This window comes from Branchiostoma lanceolatum, chromosome 12 (genome assembly GCF_035083965.1).
Source record: "Branchiostoma lanceolatum isolate klBraLanc5 chromosome 12, klBraLanc5.hap2, whole genome shotgun sequence".
Classification (NCBI taxonomy): Eukaryota; Metazoa; Chordata; class Leptocardii; order Amphioxiformes; family Branchiostomatidae; genus Branchiostoma; species Branchiostoma lanceolatum.
This window is the reverse complement of record NC_089733.1, coordinates 16,981,945-17,003,751: the sequence shown is the minus strand read 5'-3', so window position 1 is coordinate 17,003,751 and position 21,807 is coordinate 16,981,945. Positions and strand designations below refer to the sequence as shown.

Sequence of the window (21,807 nt, the reverse complement as noted above, 5' to 3'; positions counted from 1 at the left end):
AACCCCATATCTCATCCCAAAAAAGTCCCTTTAACTTACCGACAGACAGAAGACGGAAGTCAGACTTACGTATACCTTTTGATGAATCACCAAGACGTCTGCTGTTGCCTTGTCCACAACTTACCGCGTCTTTGCTGACAAGAAGTTGCGACGGTCTGGGTGTCTTTGCAAATCATGCAAATGAGGGGGGTGACGACAGGTACACTGTAAGACTAGAGTTCCACGACCTCATACCTTCACTAATTTACCCTTTGCACCAATGTAGATACGTAACTATAGTTTTTAAGGCACAATCTATGTAAATTGCAGAACAATTCATGGCTACTATTGAACCCTGCCACTCTGTACCGTACAGTGTCCGATTGCGATGAATGAACCATTATAATTATCATACTAATGATGCTAACCTTCACTACATTGGGAAATATATCAAAGAATGTCTAGACGTAAGAAACTCCTCCAATGATTGTAAAATTCCATTGTCATCCCATACTACTACACCATATTGTATAAGATAGACTACTTCACCATATTGTATAAGATAGACTACTTCGTCATATTGTATAAGATAGACTACCACATAATATTGTATTAGATAGATTGGTTAGCCTAATAGAATGTTATATATGTACCAGTGAATGCCATACTTTGTACCTTGTACAATTGTTGTGCAATAAAGTTATTATTATTACTAAACTGTCATGCAAATTAGATCATGATTTACATACTGTCATGTAATTATGTCAACCGTCACTCAAGCGGGACCTCAGCTAACCGTTTGACTTGCCCTTTTGTTTTCCGACGTGCTAGTCCCCGGTTATGTCCCCTCATTGTACTGAAAGTCATCCTTTTTTAATCATATTGCATTAAAGACACCACGTGACAGCCATGTGCATTTTTACTCTTTTAATTAAAATAATGATCTATGGAGGTCCTTATCATGTATACACACATCCTTAAACAAGGCGTTTAATTACCTATGTAAATCATGCCCCACTTCGCATAGTTTATGTCAAATCATGTTGATTTAACCCAACTTACATGTCACATATATAAAATTTCTTTTTATCACAATCGCCATAATGATAACGAGTCTAGATATACGACAAAATAATTACTAAAGCAACTGGATAAAATGTTTAAACAGTCAGACGTTTCAGACAGCATCCGCTATCTTTCGTCAGTGACTAAAGAAAGATCTGGTAGAACTAGGCTTTGTACCAAAACTCTGAATAGATATGTTAATGAAGTGAAGACAATTTCAGATGGTTCCTAGAACATATTTCTACCAGATCTTTCTTTAGCCATTAATGAAAGATAGCGGATGCTGTTTGAAACGTCTGGCTGTTTCAAAATTTTATCCCGTTGCTTGAGTAACTTATTTTGGCGTATCTTACTACCTCGATGTCTAACCTTCATCAACGATTCTAGACATACCTTTGTAGTGTACCTCTTCTACATATAGCATGTCATTAGGTAATAAAAAATTCATTGGTTGAATCATCATACTATTATTTTCAAAAGCTTGATTATGTAATAAAAAGTAACAAGGATGAAAATATAAAGTTTGTTTCCTTAGCACCAACTTTGCACTGTACCAAATAAACTGTAATCTATATATCTGTTATATTTTGTCTTGGATAAACAAAGGTTAAAACAAACCATCTTTTTCTTTTTAGACATTGGAAAATTCGGTATACTAGTATATAAACAATGTCATGTATGTGCGTGTATATTGTACTTTGCACTGTACCAAATAAACTGTAATCTACACATCTGCTGTATTTTTTCTTGAATAAACAAAGGTTAAAACAAACTATTTTGTCTTTTGAAAAATTGGCAAATTCGGTATATATACAATGTCATATCTGTGCGTGTATATACAATTGTAGACACATTGATGGAGTGTAGTTGCTTTGTTTGTTTGTCTGTTTGTTTTGCATAACCGGTAACCCTCCTTTAGGCGTGACACATCAGTTTGGATAGTAAGTACAAGCTGAGTGAGACCTGACTGCTAGGCTTGATCCACTCACACAGAAGTGTTACAATATCATGTGACTGTTATACTAGTACCATGACTGCCTTTATTATACACATATGTTCAAATATGTTTTAGCACCAAATACTCAGGTTTACCCAATGTCAGCATCAATATAATGAGATGCACCCTAAGCAGCCTACCAATGGACTAACCCCCTGCTGTAGTGGCCTGTGTGGCCCAAGGGCTATAGAGATGGAGACCACACCCTAAACAAAGAAAGATGTAGGCAGGATTTAACCTCCATTAACATTTATCCGCCGGGTTACATAAATCCGCCACTTTGAAAAACAGCGGGTTTGAGAGATCTCTAGTGCAGCACCCCCCAGGTATACACAGTTTAGATATACAGGAGTGCATTATTCTGGGGGACGTTGGGTTGGAGATCTGTTTAGACGTATCTTTTCAGGGTGGCGGAATTATGTACCCTGGTGGAATTATGTTAGTAGATCTATGTTAAACTAGCATCACTGAGAAGTAAGGGGTAAGGGACCGAAAAATTCGGCAAAAAAGGGAACAATTGGCCAAGAGTTCACGGTATAAGGTTAACCAAACTCCCCTGGCAAATCTATCTCCCCGGTTATGCTTCGGTCCCATTTCCAATCCGGGGTCCGGCCGGGCTGTTTGCGAAAACGAAAAATAGAAATTGCATATCAAGTAAATACACAATTTATGGTTGGAAGTAATTTTTTACGTTTTGTGCCTTTTGTTGTCTTTTATATCATATTTTTCGTTCCCACGAGCTGCCCGACCGGGCCCCGGGTTGGAAATGGGACCGAAGCATAAGCAAGCGTTGTCAGTCAGATAGAGACTTATCGGCAAGTATCACAGCGCGAGTTGCAGCAGAGCCATGACGGCGGCGGAAATGCCGCCCGCGACAGGCAGAGTGACGACCCAGGCGAACACGATGTTGCGGAACAGCTTCCAGTCGACCGACGTTCGAGATCTCAGCCACCCGACGAAAACGATGGAACCGACCTGCAAGCATAAATGCACATTGTAAACAAAACACAAATGAATGTTTCTTTACCTCCATGAAAATTGAGGTATTGCTTTTAAGTCTGTTTGTTTGTTTGTTTGTATGTTTGTATTGGTGTGTGTCTGTAGTTAGCCAAGGTCCAATTTTTTCCCAAGTATGGAATATACGCACATTGTAAACAAGAACACAATTGAACGTTTTTTACCTCCATGAAAATGGAGGTATTGTTTTCGACCTATTTGTTTTTTTGTTTGTTTTGGTGTGTGTCTGTAGTCCAGGTCCTAACTGGGGGCCAAAAATCAACCTTTGTCTTCCCAACACATACCCACATACCAAATGTCATCGTAATCCATTTAGAGGTTCTTGAGTTATGCTGACTGCAAAAATCTGGAAACACAGAAAACACACACACAGACAGGCAGACAGACAGACAGACACAAAATTCTGTCGTACAGTCTTTATACATTGGGAACACATACTCGTAGTGTGGGGTGGAGACACTAAAATATAACCACCACAAACATACTTACATACAGTAGCAAGTCTTAGAGTGAATCAAATTTGCTTAATAACAAACCCGTACCTTGCAGTGGGTTGTGCTGATAGGAATGCCGATGTTGGACGCGATAAGGACAGTAGTGGCCGCTCCGATCTCGATCGTGAAGCCACTGTAAAGGTAAAACAGACATTTAACTGATTTTGAAAATATCCGTTTGCCAATGTCCTTCTGTATACACCCTGGCTTTTCAATTAACGTCATTTGCTCCATGTTGGATACAGCGTTACAGCGTACGTGTCTGACCATGCATATATGCTGCTGCTTTGTTTTGATAAGTTCACTTACAAGCTATCCTGGTCGCTAGGGGATCTACTTGACGTCAATGAAAAGTCTGTTTATTATATCTTAAAAATCCTCAAAGATACCATTTAAAAGGCCAACTGGAGTTATGAGTACAATTTTATTAGTGAAATACAAAACATATATATCTTATTTTAGCTGCCCATATGATTACGATAAGAAAAAATAAATGATAAAATTGATCTTAAAAAACACAAAAGAAACAGGTCAATCAGACGTCTCAGTACTACATGTATAAACTGGAGTATACCACTCACCTTGAAGGGGTGATAGGGGTCAGGTCCTCTCCCACAGTTTTAATGACCCTGCGTCCCAGCACCCACAGGCCGATGATCATGCCCGCACCCCCGTAAAACAGGATCCAGATGGGCGTGGCCGACTTCTGGGCAACGCTGCCCTCCTGGTAAACCAGCCACAGCGCCACCACGGGGCCGATGGCATTACTGCAGGTAACGAGGCATATCAATCAGTGTGTGACTGTGGGTATGTATGTATATGTGTGTGTGTGTGTGTGTGTGTGTGTGTGTGTGTGTGTGTGTGTGACTGTATTTACGCATTTATGTGTATGTGTGTGTGTCATGGTCACTGACTGTGTGACTGTATGTGTTTATGTGTGCAAGAATGTGTGCGTTGGTGTGGGTGTGTATGTGGGTGTGGGTGTGGGGTGGTCCGTCAGTTCCAATACACACAATGCAGTATTGCCATACATCCTCCCTGAGTGCCGCTATTTCTATCTATGGGATGCCATCTTGATTGACTCTGCCATTGGTTTAAGTGTACAAAGAGAGAGAATCACTCTGAAACTGTACAAGCTCATACCTGTTGTGCTCTGTGGTCTATGGATGCTTTAATACTTTAGACGTCAGATTCAGGAAGGATTGCGACTGTAGATGTGTGACTCCACATGTTTATTCTGATAGCCTAGCTGAGGAGCTGGGAGGAGTGACGTCATAGGGTCCAAGGCCCCCTAGGTGTATTTCTCTTGCATAGTGATTACATGAACATGTAACAATACCTGACATCGTTGCCTCCGTGCGCGAAGGCCCCGAACCCTGCCGATAACACCTGGAGGAACTGGAACAGCTTCCCCACCTCCGGCGTGTCCTGCACCTCTTTGATGTGCGCATGCGTGTTCACACCCTCGTGGTCTTCCCCTTTGCTGTCTGCACATTTGTGTTATAATGAAGAAAGAAAAAGATTAATGATCACATGTAAGAAAACATAAAACATGCATACATGTACGTTTGTGAATATTGGTCATCCGGGTCAGGAAAAGAGGATTAAAATTGAATCTTAACTACTGGATAAATACATTTCAAGCGCCCGTGCGGCAGCAATTTTTTTTCTTCATTTCTCCTCATTGAAAAAAAGCTGCCGGATGGGTGCTTGAAACTTCTGAGATTACAAATGTATTAATCCAGTAGTAAAGATTCAATTTCATTCCTCTCATACATACATATAAGAAACAAGCAGAGAAATAGTCAATGTACTTCTATCATGCCCTGACTCTATATGTGTCTATATATATAATGTATATCTAAAAGAGAAGCCGTGTCAAAATGTGAAACGTACTATTCCATTATCTTATGTATTGAGTAATGATGACAGATTACTACACTAGTATAAATAGTTCATAGTTGTGAATAATCCATGTTATTTGCCATACCTGATGCAATTTTTGTGCAACAAAGAAGACTTGGCTTGACTTGTGCGTTCCGATCCTCGTGGTTTTCCTGTTTCTCCGCATCTTTTACCGGCAAGCTGCCGTTGTTTGTATCTTCCCTGGAAACAGTGCTTGCTACAGTATCTCCATTACATGTTGTATGTCCGATGGCTGTAGATGTGCTATTTGTACAGGTGCTGGTATCAGTTGGACCGATCGAGCTATTCTGGGAGACGATCATTATCACACCGTTAGACTGTGGAGAGTTTCTACGGTTCTCTTCGCCCTCTGTTTCTACATAAGCCATGTTACAGTGGGCCTCGCCTTCTTTAACTTCGTACTTGGCACAGTTTGCTAACGTGGTGTTGGGTAGCTTGGAAAGGTGTTCGACCGACTGTCGCCACATGCACTGTGAGGGCACCACGGATAGCTTGGCCTCGTGAATTTCTGAAAAGCAATTTCAATTCATTACTCGTCTCAAAAGGACAGTTTCTGGAAATACAATCTGACGGATTCTGGTAATGTTTAATAGCATGAAATCATGATCGGATGTCCGTCCACTCAGACCCTTGTAGTGCCTAGCAGCAAGTTTCCTTGCTGTTCTAGATACTGGGTACATTTTGACAGTGAAGGGTTTGCTAGCCTTTTCCCTTAGTAATGTGCTCAAGACACCTGCTCGAACATGGGACCCTCATTCTATGTCCCTTCTGAAAGATGGGTGCAGCCCCAACTGAGATGTACTGCTCAGGATTCAACTGCCAGCCCAGCATTTAAATGTTTAAATGTCCAACCAATGCATTAAAAAGCTATAGCTACGGTCTATTGTTTTTTTTTTTGTAAAGATGTTGTCAGAAGGCCATAGACATCCAGTTCCTCTAATATTTCAACAGATCTTCAAGAAATTTGTGTGATGTTAAAATCTATCATGATAAATGAAAAAGAAGATTTTTATTTTCACCTTGGATTTTTCTCCTCATCCAGGGCACGAAGAACAGCCAGACCATGAGCCCGGTCAGCAGCCCTCCCCCGAAGCTCAGGATGAACACTCCGTACAGGGGGATCTTGTCAAATCCCAACACTGCACATAGGGACAACATGAACCATCACAGGTTAGGGGTCATACCAAACCCCAACACTGCACATAGGGACAACATGAACCATCACAGGTTAGGGGTCATACCAAACCCCAACACTGCACATAGGGACAACATGAACCATCACAGGTTAGGGGTCATACCAAACCCCAACACCGCACATAGGGACAACATGAAACAGCACAGGTTAGGGGTCATACCAAACCCCAACACTGCACATAGGGACAACATAAAACAGCACAGGTTAGGGGTCATACCCAACTCCAACACTGCACATAGGGACAACATGAACCATCACAGGTTAAGGGTCATACCAAACTGATGGTAGGCCCTAGTTTGATCACAAGTCTGTCAATACATGAGCCCAAGTCACAAATAATTATATCAAAGGCACAACATTTATCTTATTTTGTTTTTGATCCAATTGAATGTCTCCATACGAGTATAAATTGTCATTCATAATATAATTTTTGTAACGTAAGCTGTGTGATTTTTGTGGAAAATTTCTAAATATGCTGACATCGGAAAATATCAAATTGGACATCTGACTATCCATACTTACATGGTGCTCCTGTGTAGAATATAGAGAACAGGTTGATAATCATGGTGAATACATAAAATCCTGGCAGCAACTTCAACCCAAGTTCGGCTGCTTGGTCCTGCATTTAAGGTAACAACAATGTTAATTCTATAACTTATCACCTCACCGTAAAGTATTTTAGTATGTGTGTGTGTGTGTGTGTGTGTGCATGTGTGTGTGTGTGTCTCTGCGTGTCTGTGTGTGTGTGTGCGTGTGTGCATCTGTGTCTGTGTGTGTGTGATTGTGTGTGTGTGTATATGTGTGTGAGTGTGTGTGTGTGTGTGTGTGTGTGTATATGTGTGTGAGTGTGTGTGTGTGTAAGCCTGTGTATGTTCCTGTGTCTGTGTCTGTTTCTGTGTGTGCATGTGTATGTGTGTATGTGATTGTGTGTGTGCACAGTATTATGCAAACTGACGGATGAAGGTCATGTATAAAGCATGGTCGGACAAGAATATGTACAGTTGAGTTGTGAAAGTGCTTTTTGGCTTTTCTGTCTGTCTGTGTGCCTGTGTTTAACGTTACTGACCTTTCTTAAGATGAAGAACTCCACAAACTTGAAGAATGCTGAAGTGATGAGTCCAGATAAGAGGGGAGAGATCACCCAGGAACCAACTGGGGATCAAAACAAAAACGGTTTACCTGTGAACTACACTATAATCGTCAAATTATCAACATTTTGTATTGACCGGAACAGCCTGTCATGTTTTTGTACATTGACAGGCTGTTCCTGTCGATAAGAATATTTTTGGCAAAATTGACAGAATGTTTTTGTTGATGAGAATATTTTTGGCACTGATGACATGATGTTCCTGTCAATAAGAATATTTTGGCATTGTTGACAGGTCGTTCTTTTGATAAGGGTTGTGAAAACACCTCATGATCCTGTCAACCCAACCCTAATACTAGGATAATTTTGTAAAATGGTGTGAAAGTAAGACACGTTTACCTGATCGTCTTAAAAAAGGATGTCGTGATCTATTCCTGTCTTCCTATAATATTCTAGTCAATAGACATGCCCAAATGTGGACCTTTGTTTATTAATGAGGAGCTCAAATTGGCATGCAGGCCGCTTTTCATTGAGGTCATGAGGGGAGAGGTAAGGGTCAGATAAATTTTAGCAGTTTAGGTTGTGCATCAAGCTCTTGTTTATTTGTATCCTACCAATCTTATAATACTATTCACAGGATTGTGCAAATTAAGTTGAATATCGTGGTCCAAATCTGCAAAACGCACACCAACAAATGGGTGGACACACTAGCTGCCTTCACAGGAATGCGTCTAGTAAAAACATTGGTGAAACTTTTAGTTTTGATAGACTAATCTTATCTTATACTTTATCTTAGACACAATACTTGGCAAAACACATTGAAGGTATCACGTCCAGGAGTGATAATAGAGGTGCACGCGGCCGGTGACGGTGGTGGTGCTCAGAAAGAAAAAAGGAGCAAAACTAACTCTAATAATAATAACTAATGGTAAATTTAGAAAAACAACAACATCAAAATGTGTAGTGTGCTGTCTAATGTCGCCTGAGACTTACCAATAAGTCCGATCTGTGGCCAGTTAATGCCTTTTGGTCCCGCTGCCACGAGAGTGTAGCCGACGGTGGCGCCGACAATGCTGTGGGTCGTGGACACCGGCAACCGCGCGAAGGTGGCCACTAACAACCAGACGCCGCTGCCTGAGAATCATGGAAAATTAGCACTAGGACAGTCAGTGTGAATGTACGTTCAGCACCAGGGACAGGGTCAGTGTGAAGTCAGTAGGAGGATAATCAGTGTGAATATAAGTTCAGCACCAGGGACAGGGCCAGTGTGAAGTCAGTAGGAGGATAATCAGTGTGAATGTAAGTTCAGCACCAGGGACGGGGCTAGTGTGAAGTCAGCAGGAGGATAATCAGTCGGAATGTACGTTCAGCACCAGGGAGAGGGCCAGTGCGAAGTCAGTAGGAGGATAATCAGCGGGAATGTAGGTTCATCACCAGGGACAGGACCAGTGTGAAGTTAGTAGGAGGATAATCAGTGTGAATGTAAGTTCAGCACCAGGGACAGGACCAGTGTGAAGTCAGTAGGAGGATAATCAGTGTGAATGTAAGTTCAGCACCAGGGACGGGGCCAGTGTGGAGTCAGTAGGAGGATAATCAGTGTGAATGTAAGTTCAGCACCAGGGACGGGGCTAGTGTGAAGTCAGCAGGAGGATAATCAGTCGGAATGTACGTTCAGCACCAGGGAGAGGGCCAGTGCGAAGTCAGTAGGAGGATAATCAGCGGGAATGTAGGTTCATCACCAGGGACAGGACCAGTGTGAAGTTAGTAGGAGGATAATCAGTGTGAATGTAAGTTCAGCACCAGGGACAGGACCAGTGTGAAGTCAGTAGGAGGATAATCAGTGTGAATGTAAGTTCAGCACCAGGGACGGGGCCAGTGTGGAGTCAGTAGGAGGATAATCAGTGTGAATGTAAGTTCAGCACCAGGGACGGGGCCAGTGTGGAGTCAGTAGGAGGATAATCAGTGTGAATGTAAGTTCAGCACCAGGGACGGGACCAGGTTGAAGTAACTTTTGTTGCTACTGCAAGCGCATTGAAAACTTCGAAACAGGATACTTCAACGAGGGATGAATAGATTTGTTGGTACATCTGTACATTTTGACAAGGAGAAATCGACATTGGGTTCTTAGACAACAAAATAGTTCAGAACTCACTGACACCAGTCATTCGGAAGGGACGTAAAATGGAGGATGCCCCGTGTTCGATGGGGTACCTCGAACACGTAAAAGGGGAAGGGCTAGCAACCCCTCCCTGTTAAAAAAACACCCTGCTAATACACTGGGCACTACAAGGGTCTGAACTAGACAGATGATAACCTTACCTGACAAAGCCGCCACATTTCCGAACATGAGTTTCTCCTCGGTGCCGTTGAACACGCTGACATCCACGATGCCCTTTCGTATGGTGTCCGACACCTTGGCACCGACGAGAATCGCTCCCAGCAGCTCGAAAACACTGGCAAGAACGCAGGCCTGCCGCAGGGTCAGGACCTTGGCGCCGACAGCCGTTCCAATGGAGTTGGCGACGTCGTTCGCCCCGACGGCAAAGGCGAGGACAAACGCGATGATGAATCCAACAATCACTGCCCACAGTAGATCCTCCATCTTTCAGATCTTTGTTGAAGTAAAATCCTAAAGTCAAAGTCTATAAAGGTGATCTAGCTCCCTTTTTCACACGGATTGGTCACCATGTAGCGTGGAGTGTGCGGGTGTCTTCTACTTAGTGGTCTTCACACGTTTCTGTAGACGAAAAGAAGGAATTAGATACATCATAACAAAAATATTTTTTATAAATTCTCTATTTGAAAGAGTACTGACGTGAAGTAAGGACGAGAATTTATTTATTTATTTATTGGTTCAACATGTATATGCCAGGGTTGCCCAACTAGCCGGAGGCTATCACTAGTAAGGGTGAACCCATGTGCGGCCATAGGACTGTAGGTTTTGAACCACTCACAGCGGGAAGGACCCCTACTCTTTTCGATAAGTGCGGTGGGTTCTTTAACGTGCTCGAGGTGGGTCTCTCCTCAAACACGGGACCTCCATTTAACGTCCTATCCGAAGGGACGTCCCTAACCGAAGGTAGGTACTCATTTACACCTGGGTGGAGTGAGGAAAGTCGTGTAAAGTGCCTTTTCCGCTTCACGAGAGTTCCGCAAGCAACTCGTAAAGGCGATAAGTTCCCACACGAGACCCACAAGGGCATCAAATTGCACAGTGCACGTGCTCAACCGATCAAGGCATACTGTGTGCGTGACCAAGAACAATCCTGGCGCAGTCAGACTGATAGACTAACACAGAACATTGTATACTCAATTTCTGGTGCATTGTACAGTCTAACGCAAAAGAAGACCAAACAATGTCTATAAATTCAAGAACACTGCACAAAGGTCTCGTTTATGAATAATGCTAGAGAAACATTACAAAGTAATGCTTCGCTGAGAGAAGCCTTTGTGACGATTGACAAGGTTACAATCAATGTATACGTAACCTATAAAAGCTGGTGGAGCAATTAAAGAAATACTGTTATCTATCTAGTTGACCTAATTACCTTCGCCATGAAGGTTATGTTTTCGGTAGCGTTGGCCTTGATGTATGTTTGTATGTATTTATGTATGTGTGTGGATTAGCAGCATAACTCGAGAATGCATGAGTGGATTGTATTGATATTTGATAGGTCGTGGGTTGGTCTTGATGAGACCGCGAAATGATAGGGGGCCCCTAGCGGCTTGTTATGGCACTGCAGCGGAACTTCCCGTTTATCTCGTTGTCACTGCTGTGATAATGTAAGACGTAGGGATTGATCTTTGACACGAGCGTGGGGTTCTCGTGATGTTGAACTTGGCAAGTCTCCAATTCCGGGGTTATCTGAGGACACGCCGTGTCTCCCTCGTGGGGGTGGGGGGGATGGCTGGAGTTGACAGGGAAAAGGGGAAGGGGGGTGGTCACGGAAAAGATACTTTCTTGTTTCTTTTGGATTAAGGATAAAGCACACGGTAGAAGATGAGCCGGCAAATGCGGAAAACTACACCAATAGATTTTTAAAAGGTAAAGGTAGTCCCATAGCCTTTTTGAGCCGTAGTGGCAGTGGGTTGTTATGTACTGTGTCTAGGGAACGGTATTGGAGGACGGCGCCCATCCCTCTCCTTCCACCGCCTTTTACCTCCCCAACCGAACCCATTTTTACACCTGGGTGGAGTGAGAAAAGCCATGTAAAGTGCCTTTCCCAAGGGCACAACATCGGTGGCATGTCAGAAGATTAGAATCCGGGACCTCTGGGTTCTGGGCCAAACACTCTAACTATTTCGACAACACGGCGCCACCAACAGATTTTAGAGAAGACGTAACATGACTTCATTTGACTCGTTGCACTTTGGGATATCAAACATTGGTAATCTAAACGCGAAGGCCAACGACAAGTAAACGTGCTCGGGTTGTTTGCGGTTGGTGGGGCCATGTCTGTCCTCAGCTCTCCAACCTTAACGACTGATAAGAAAAGGTCACGATGTACCTGACGGCTTGTTTCAAAAACAAACACAGGGAAACTGCTGACTCGGTGTAACAACTGACGTAACGCCAAATATGTCAAGCTAAGGGATATACACCGAGGACGTGTATATCTATGTACGGGATATACACGGGTTATACTGTAAATGCAGAAATGTTCGCGGTGGTTTAAGTTAAAGCCACATCAAACATTTTTGTCCAATGCTGTATCGGTATGTGACTATAGCGCTGCCGCGAACTTAAAACCACCGCAAACACTCCATTTTCGCATTAGCGCGAAATGAAAACCACGCGAACTTAAATGCATTAACAGTACTGTATACAGATACAGATACAGATAAAAGGAGATATGGCGTGGTTGGTTGGGTGTGCGTCAGTAAAACAAAAAATCATGCACGTGTTAATCTTTAAAAGGTAAACACTTACAAAAGACTCCAAGCTGGCAACAATAAAAATTTTAAAATGTGCAACGTCAAACAAAGGACATAAAAAAGACCTTTGATCTGAACAATCTATTTACTTAATCTAGATGCTAAGCATTCACGCAGAACGATTTAATGCATGTTCTATACATTAAGTCCCCACGCAGAATAATTTAATACAAATTAAAAAAGCCAGAGTGGTATAATATAAGCAAGGCTATAAACTAATATATCAAGAGAAAAACTTGAAGAATTGGGATGGCAGGAAAATAAGTGACGTGCAATTTTGCAGGCTACAAAAATGCAATCTTAGTAACGAGAATCACATATTGGAAGAATAAGGAAAAAAATGCTCATTTCGAGCCCTACATGCGTATTATGTCATGAACGCACGCCCCTTACCACACCTCCCAGTTGACCAATCGTGGCTCTTCTTTAGGGGTCACCGTGAGGTCATGGCTTTTGCCGTATCTATGTCAATGACCTATGTCGGCAAAATATTCTAGAAGGTATTCACTTAAACCATTTTTCTGCGTGAAAAGGAAAATGAAGAAAATGACACCTCGTTTTGCGTCATCAACGCACTACCCTCGCTACACCTTCCAGTTGACCAATCATGGCTCTCCTTTAAGGGTCACCGTGGGGTCATGGCTTTTGCCATATCTATGTCAATGACCCATGTCGGCAGAACGCTTTAGAAGGCATCTAACCATCAAAAGGAAATTGAAGAAAAGTGCACTTCGTTTTGCGCCATGAACGCTCGCCCCTCGCCACACCTCCCAGTTTACCAATCATGGATCTTCTTTAGGGGTCAGCGTGAGGTCATTGATTTTTCCCGTATCTATGTCAATGACCTATGTCGGCAAAACGTTTTAGAAGGTATTTAACCATCTTCTCGGTATAAAATGAAGAACATTACACCTCGTACTTATCTAAACCATTTTCTAAGTGCAAAGGAAAATCAAACCTCCTTGGGAAAATGAAGAAAATTGCATCTCGTTTTGCGTCATCAACGCACTCCCCTTACCACACCTCCCAGTCAACCAATCATGGCTCTCCTTTAGGGGTCACTGTGAGGTCATTGATTTTTCCCGTATCTTTGTAAATGCCAGCAAAACGTTTTAGAAGGTATCTAACCATCTTCTTGGTATAAAATGAAGAAACGTACACCTGGTATTGTATAAAAGATACGTCGATCCGAAGTTGTAACGTTACGTCGCGTTCGCATTTTTCCTTTGTTTGTCCATGATTTGGCGCCACTAGATAAAACATAGCTATATGACCTACATCTGTGCGACTCGTGAACAAATGCTATTTCCCTTTTTCTCATAAGGAAATGGGTGAAATATCGCTAGTTCTGTACAATGTTATGAAGCCACCATGTGCTAAAATAGGATGTATAGCAATGCCGCCAAATTCAACACACACACACATAAACATAGTACAGTACCGACTAGTGTCATAGACAGAAGTAACATGTAACAGCGATGGTAACACTACGATCTCCAGTGGGGACTTCAGCGAAAAAATACAGCATGAACTGACTTAGCGTCACAAAAAGGACTGAAAGATTTAGAAAATGTCTTCTTGTTGAAACTAGACAACGTTAACTCTGCGAAAGAATGTTTGGCCCCTGCCGGCACCGTACGCGTCTAATCCTTATAACGGTACATGCCATATGTCACTGCCGGTGCCATATTAAAGGTTTGTGCAATCGTACGTGTATAAAAAGAGTAGCTTCTTACCTTGCGGCTTGTAGAGGGAAACACAGACGTATGTGCTGAGTACAGCGGAACCGAGAATACTTCACAACCCCTGTCCGGTACTCAGCAACGCAGGATTGCTCGTCAGGTTGATATAAGGGCCTCACACTGTGTGCACGTGGACACATCGTGGTGGGGCGCATGGCGCTTCAGGCCCGAGCGGCACGGCCGATTTTACGCTACGGTCTTTGGCAGTCCGACAGCGACGTTTAAACGTATTGTAGCTTTCTCTGTAATAGAGATGAGTTCTTTATCATTTTCGTGTTTTGGGAGACAATTTTTGTTCGTTTTAGCGCTTGACGGGACTGTTTGAATAGATAACATACTATGCACGTGTACCACAATTATTAACCCGGGCGCCGCATGTAGCCGGTTTATGGATAAGTCCATTAAGTCATTCTTAAGGGGTAACCATTAACACAGTATCTTATACAGGCACATTATTGTGCATCAAGCTAAATCAACGCTGTACTTTCAAAGTAAAGTTTTTCTTCAAGATTTTGCTGGTATGATGTTTTCATGAATTGTAGATAAAAGAGTTTATTTTCTATTTCTCGACTTGTACACCCCCTCGCGAGGTGAGTCAATGTGCACGTGTTGTTCATTGTCCTGGTACATAGTGCCAGTGACCGGACTTTGAACCGATCAAAGACTGTACCTTGCTCCCGTAAAATTAGAAATGTTCGCGGTGAGGTGGTCAACGCGCGTGACCACAAACGCACAAACATTTAAAAAAAAATCACCGCAAGCATTTCCCCTTTTATTTAACGGTATTTGCATAAAGGCTTTAGTTGCTTGGTGGAATGTACAGTCTAGCCTCCCTTCCTACGGGCGTACGGATCGTAGAATTCGGCAAAAAAGTTCACTAATTGCCCAGGAGAGTCAGTCCACGGGAAGATTAATATTTGAAACCCTCTGGTGACCAAACTCCCCTGGCAATTATTCTCCCTATGCTATAGCCGGCGTAGTCAGTCTGGTAGAGACTATATACAGAGCCTGTGTAGCTTTTTCGTTTGAGACATGGTCAGTATATAATGCGCTCAAACAAGCGTAGTTAACGTTATACTTATAAAAAATTACCATGGCAAGTTGACGATTGGTGCTTTCCTGATTCGCATAATTCACGCAATATGTTAGCCTGAACCTTAGTTACATATGCAACAATATGAAATCCCAACCATTTAACACTGACGTATTTTAAGGTTTCCATACTTATCACGCAAAGAACATACAATATTTCTTGACAGGCACTAAAACTCTAGATAAAGCCCCAGTTACAAATGGCCGAACAACGAGTGAGTGAGTGAGTGAGTGAGTGAGTGAGTGAGTGAGTGAGTGAGTGAGTGAGTGAGTGAGTGAGTGAGTGAGTGAGTGAGTGAGTGAGTGAAATTTAATGCAAACTTTCACAAATGACAGTGAGACGTTTACGACTTAAATACGACTAAACCACATATAAACGCGTACACAAGATACAAGACTGAAAGGATGGGACCTCTTAGCACACTAAAAGTAGGTGATTTCTCTACAGAAATTGCACAGAAAAAATATATCAAAGTTATGAACGGATGATGCTATGGTGATGTTTTGTGATCCTTGTGATATGTTCTATGCACATACAGGGGTAAGGATTTAGGTTGAAATTTTGATCCGTCCCGTCAAGTAACACAACCACTTCCCAGCGACATCTTGCGAGAATTTTTTAAACTGCTAGACCCTTGCGGCTGCTCCAAAATTCGACTCTATCGCATCATGGTGCATTCATGGGCAACAACCGCAGTTACAACTGTGAATAAAGCCCATTTATAGATCTCAGTCTTTCTCTAAGAACTTAAAACAAAGTTCTGACACACGATTCTTAATACTAAACAAGGATAGCAGAAATGGATGCGTCATGATTTCTCTTTGTAAATTACTTATCAACAGGTACGCATTTTGGGTGGGTAGTTATCATGGACACTAGGAGTTAATTCACCTACGTATACATAATAAGAAGATCTTATAATTCGCTCGTATTACATGAACTTGACCTCAGAGATGTTGAGTCAACTACTTGTAAATCGAACATAGATCGCTAGTGGGCGTTCTTGATACGTAGTAGATTTAGCGTCCACATAGTGCGCCTATTTGATTTGATTTGATTTATTCATTTGGCTCTAGAAAAAAGGTACAGCCAGGGCTACCCAACTAGCCGAAGGCTATTACAAAGGGTTGGCCCTGGTCATTGAACAATATACGAAATTCAGCACAAACTTTCACAAAACACATTGAGACGTTTACGACTAAAATCTGGTGTTGGCTGACAGAAAGGAACTGATGCGAGGTTTGCTGTTCAGCTGTTTTGTCCTCCATGTGTTCACAATTCAAAGTTTATTGCACAACAAATGTAACGGGTACAATGTATGACAAGTTCGTAGGTAGTACAAAATGTCAAGACATATATGTCATTGCTTATTAACAATACTAATTAATTCTACAAAAACTTAAGTCTTAACACTACGGTATCCTATAAGAGTAATACAGAATGCATATATGAAGTATATTACACGATACACAGGAAACATCAATTGCTTGCGTCAGAGATTAATCGATTTCTTTTGAGAAAACAGGTAGATATGTATTGGCCTATGTACAAGGAAATTCCGTCAGCACATGACATTAATAAATTGAACGTTTCTGAGCTTGTCTTAGATCATACGGCCGTTTTATACACGCGGTGACTGTGCGTGGAGAACCCTAGGCCACTCGAGTAGCATTTTCTAGTAGGAAAACTCCACTCGAGCAGCCCAAAATCTCCCCTCACACAGCCTCGAGTCCACTCCGAAAACTAGCGTCTACTAGCGTGTAAACCCAGCCTTAATGACTATTCCATAGGCCTGTAGTTTGCACTGTTGCTTGTCAGTCTTCTGATAATACGTACGTACACAAAGTTTATATCAGGTTTCTGCGTTTCAAACACGACCGTTCGGTGTGACAACACCGATTTTGTTTCTTAGAAGGCAACATATTTCTCTTCCTACTGTGTGGTTGTCTATTTTGTACTCAAAGGTAATTCTGCGACTTGCACACGTGCGTAAACCTATATCTCCTATCTTCACATCTCTGTCAGGTATAGAAGTCATATACCACTCCATGACTTAGTGGATAGGATGTTGGTGCACTATGTTACTATTGCCTATTATCATTGTTATTATCATTGCTACCTTTATTATCTTCGCCGAGTACTATAGTACTCGGGGTAGATTATGTTTTCGGTTGAGCCAGCTGTTTGGTGGGTCTGTATGTATGTCAAGAGCATAACTCAAGAAACCTTTGATGAATCTTTATGATTTTTGGTAGGTGTGTAGTAGTTGTGCAAAGAAAGGTCAAGTTTAAAAATGGTTTACCATGCGTTTTTCAACAGTACTGCAGCGGACTTTTAATTTTCGTGCGTTTGTATGTAGGCAAAAAAAGTGACGGAAACGTTGATGGATCTTCATGATTTTTTGCAGGTGTGTAGATGTTGTAGAAACGGAGGTCAAGTTCAAAAATCGTTCTCCTGGCATTTTCCGTTGGTACTGCAGCGGACTTTGTGTGGATGTGTATTTTCTTGTGGACAACATAACTCAAGAAGCTGTTGATGGATCTGTATGATATTTAGTGGATGGGTAGGGTTTACGTAAAGGAAGGTCAAGTTCGATAATCGGCCTTCTAGCAAGTACCTAAGGTACTGCAGCGGAGCTTCAAAATTTAATGGCATATTTTCTGAAAGTGCTATGGTCATTATATTTGTGTGGTAGATAGTTCATGCCACAAGAAGTAAGTTCTGTAAGTTTGCCCCCCCCCCCCCTAGCGGCTTATTCAGAACTGCAGTGGGTGTTTTTGTTTTGACATTCGGACACGTATTACTTGAGAAGGGGTGAAGAGATTGTCGTGAAGTTTTGTATGTAGAGAGCTCAGATGGCGCTTTGCACAATCGATATCTAATTATAGAAAACAGGGGCTAATCTGCATAATTAGTAAGGATAATTGTAAATCCATTACATTCCATAATGGGGCATGTGACAGGGTTCCCGAAACAGGCCAGCAGAAGGCCTTGCCTAGAAGCATAAATAAACAGATGGGGTACATAAATAAACAAATGGGGCAGTCTCACTACAATTCAAGCAGATGTGTGGGTCCGGTTGGTTTTTATAGTGTTCAGTTTCGGCATTTTTGTCCAACACACGGGTTCAGACATAACGGAAAGGGAACAAAATAGAAAGCCTTACAAAACACCTAAAAACATGTGAATAACCAGCCGGACCCACTCCTCTGCTCAGAGAGAGCACTGCACCAAAACTGCACCACTGCTAGGTATTACCTACATGTAGCACCGTATGGAAAAGTAACATGTACTATGTCTTGCAAAATGTGTATGATATGGAATAAAGATTTATTCTATTCATATATATTGACTGTACCATTTAATTATAACTTTCAATTTTTTTGATGACCAGTTATAACATATATCAGCACACTATACACATATACTAGTCCTGTACCACCAAATGATTTTTATCCCTATCTAGACTGGACTCATTCTACCCCCCCCCCCCCCCCCATCATAACTTTCAAACGGTATGGTGTATGATCAAGTTTGCAGGGGGTGATAAGCATGTAAATATTAATCACTCTCCACAATAAGCCTTGATTATTTGGCGAAGATAATGTGTTCGTGGAACTCTAGTTGAGATTATTTTGGTCCTTGTATGTTCCTTTTAAAATAAGTTACTAACTAGAGTGCAGTGCCACAATGTCCCTGTGTTTGTCTTTGTCTTCATCATCATTGTCTTAAAGCAAATAAAAGAAAACGTTTCTGTCTTTCTAAAAAGAATTTGTGTTTATTTCTTTCCCTCCCTTTTTCAGCTATGTGTTGTTGTCTTCATTTTACTAGGTGTAGACACTCCAACGTTATGCCTGCCCTCGGAGATTACAAAGAAAGAAATCTTTATTGACACAACAAAAGTACAGCACATTTCGAAAGGTCTTCTACAACAGCACATACAAATGAATACAAATGGATTAACCTACGTACAAGTATGTGAATAAATCAACTTGTCGAGTTTGACGTATTGTTTACAATACTGATTCTAATTAATAAGCTCTAAACATCCTTTGATGATGTATCTGCCTATCTTTACACAGTAAGGGTTGTCTCCCCCTAGAATGTACATGTAGTTGAATTTACATGACATGGGCTGGGTTTACACATCATCATCATCATCAGGTCGTGACAAGTTCATGAGCGTTTATGGCCATTCTCCTCAGTCTCGCCCAGTGGAATGGAGGACAGGGAGGGAGGGAAAGTCCTCTAACGTACAGTTTGCATCCTGACACAGCTGGTTTACACAGCGACTTCAAGTCGACCCAACAATGCGCATGTAAACCGGGCCATGGTCTTCATGATATAGTCTCTACCAGGATAACTTTGCCGGCTATAGGCCAATAGGGAGAATATTTACCAGGGAAGTTTGGCCACCAGAGGGTTTCATTTGCAAGCGCAGATGAACTATTATTAACCTTGCCATGGACTAACTCTCCTGGTCAATTATTCCCGAATTTTACTATCCATACGCCCGTAGGAAGGCCTGGTGGAGGCTAATTACTTTAGCCTGTGCTCCAGCCTTCTGAAGCCAGCTCCGCCAGTCTAGTCTCTACCAGACTAACTACGTCGGCTATAGCCTAGTATAGGGAAAATATTTGCCAGGGTTTCATTTGCAGGCTAGTCCGCGGCCGCGCGGGCGAATTATTAACCTGACCGCTGACTGACTTTCCTGGCCAATTATTCCTTTTTTGCCGAATTCTACGATCCCTACGCCCGTAGGAAGGCCTGGTGGAGGCTAGTCATGGTTAGCCTGTGCTCCATAATCTCCAAGCAGATCTATAGGTTGCATCAAGACCGTATCAAATTGGCAGAGGAAGTACGTTTTGCAACCCAAACTTGGATCGCTATACAAGCTCCTTCTTCCAGTTGGATACGGTCTTTGCAATTTATTGGGCCTGGTTGGAGGCTAGTGCTCCAGGCTTCTGTGCCCGCCGAATTCTACGACCCGTACGCCCGTGGGAAGGCCTGGTGGAGGCTAGTCATGATTAGCCTGTGCTCCAGGCCTCTGTGCCGCCCCGCCAGTCGCCGGCCGCTACTCTCCAAGCAGAGGAGTGGGTCCGGCAGGTTTTTGACGTGTTTTTAGGCGTTTTTGTCGGGCTTTCTACTTTGTCATGGTTTCTTTCTATCTTTAACCCACACAGAAAGAAACCATGACAAAGTAGAAAGCCCGACAAAAACGCCTAAAAACACGTCAAAACCTGCCGGACCCACTCCTCTGCTTGGAGAGTAGCCGGCCGCCTCATCACAGCGGTGTTAGGGTGCAATTAGGCATGACAGCCCGACAGCGCAGCCAATTGTCGTCCGGAGTGACCCCGTCACACCCCGTTACCTCTCATCAAATCACTCTCCCCCATCGGTGATGGTTTAACGACGTTCAAATCTATAATCAGCAATATGTGATTGCTACATTGTTTGTATCAGCTTAACCGATATCAACATGATTAGTTATTAAACGTTTTTTGTGAATGTTGCGATTTTTAACAACATTCGTGAGAGTGCAAATCTATAATCAGCAAAATATGATTGCTACATTTTTTGTATCAACATAAACGTCATCAACATAATTAGTTACTTGGCGAGTTTTTGTGTGAATGTTGCGATTTATTATGTTGTAGAGAAATGTAGACTGTTGTTCGGTTTTACAGCGCACTTAGATTTTATAAGAGCCCTGTTCAGTGTCTTTCTTCAAATCTACCACTGAGAAAAGAGAGAGAGAGGAGGGAAGTAAAGAGATTAACCATAGCCTCCTTTTCAGGCTTTCAGACTGACGTTTATTTTCAGGGGAGCGCTGATTCGCGATCTTGAACATATCGGAGCCTGGTTCCTTTGCTGGCAGTATCAAAGGATTTCTCCAGCAAAAGAATCTAGCCCGGATAATAAGAAAATTGCGAATCAGCGTACCCCCAGAAAATAAACGCCTGCGCCCGCCAGAAACCCTACAAAGGAGACTAGACCAACCATTTCACGACGAAAAGTCATTTTCCAGATCTAAACGTGTTTTGAAAGCTGGAAGATGTTTCTCCCAGTCAGTTTGCTCTTTTTCTCTCCAAATCGCCGTCAGTAACTTTTACTTCCCCCTTTCCTTTTTAATTTAGATATGCGGCATCCCTGGTGTTCGTTTAATTTTTTTCCTTGCCCGCTTGATAGTTTTCATGTTTCGTCCCTGGTCGCCAATTTGCCCTATTCCCAACAAACCGCTAACAAGTAGCCAATTAAGAATTGCGAACAATTGAAT

General features: G+C 42.3%; 1 protein-coding gene across 1 annotated transcript; it reads right to left on the bottom strand.

Moving 5' to 3' along the window:
- Positions 1-891: 891 nt before the first annotated feature.
- LOC136445804 (sodium-dependent phosphate transporter 1-like) lies at positions 892-14,722 on the bottom strand. The gene is made up of 11 exons (XM_066443945.1): positions 14,432-14,722; positions 10,080-10,497; positions 8,754-8,894; positions 7,740-7,825; positions 7,196-7,292; positions 6,498-6,617; positions 5,543-5,986; positions 4,892-5,039; positions 4,134-4,319; positions 3,601-3,685; positions 892-3,016 (listed from the first exon to the last, which is right to left on the bottom strand). Exons 2-11 carry the CDS (start codon positions 10,360-10,362, stop codon positions 2,864-2,866), a joined length of 1,743 nt encoding a protein of 580 aa, XP_066300042.1. The 5' UTR covers positions 10,363-10,497; positions 14,432-14,722; the 3' UTR covers positions 892-2,863.
- Between the last annotated feature and the right edge of the window lie 7,085 nt (positions 14,723-21,807).

Coding starts and splice junctions, on each gene's coding strand:
- LOC136445804 (XM_066443945.1), bottom strand. CDS start 10,362: ATGGAGGATCTACTGTGGGCAGTGATTGTTGGATTCATCATCGCGTTT. Junction 7,293..7,739: donor AGTTCTTCATCTTAAGAAAG/GTCAGTAACGTT, acceptor CCTTAAATGCAG/GACCAAGCAGCCGAACTTGG. Junction 5,040..5,542: donor TTGCACAAAAATTGCATCAG/GTATGGCAAATA, acceptor ACAAATGTGCAG/ACAGCAAAGGGGAAGACCAC.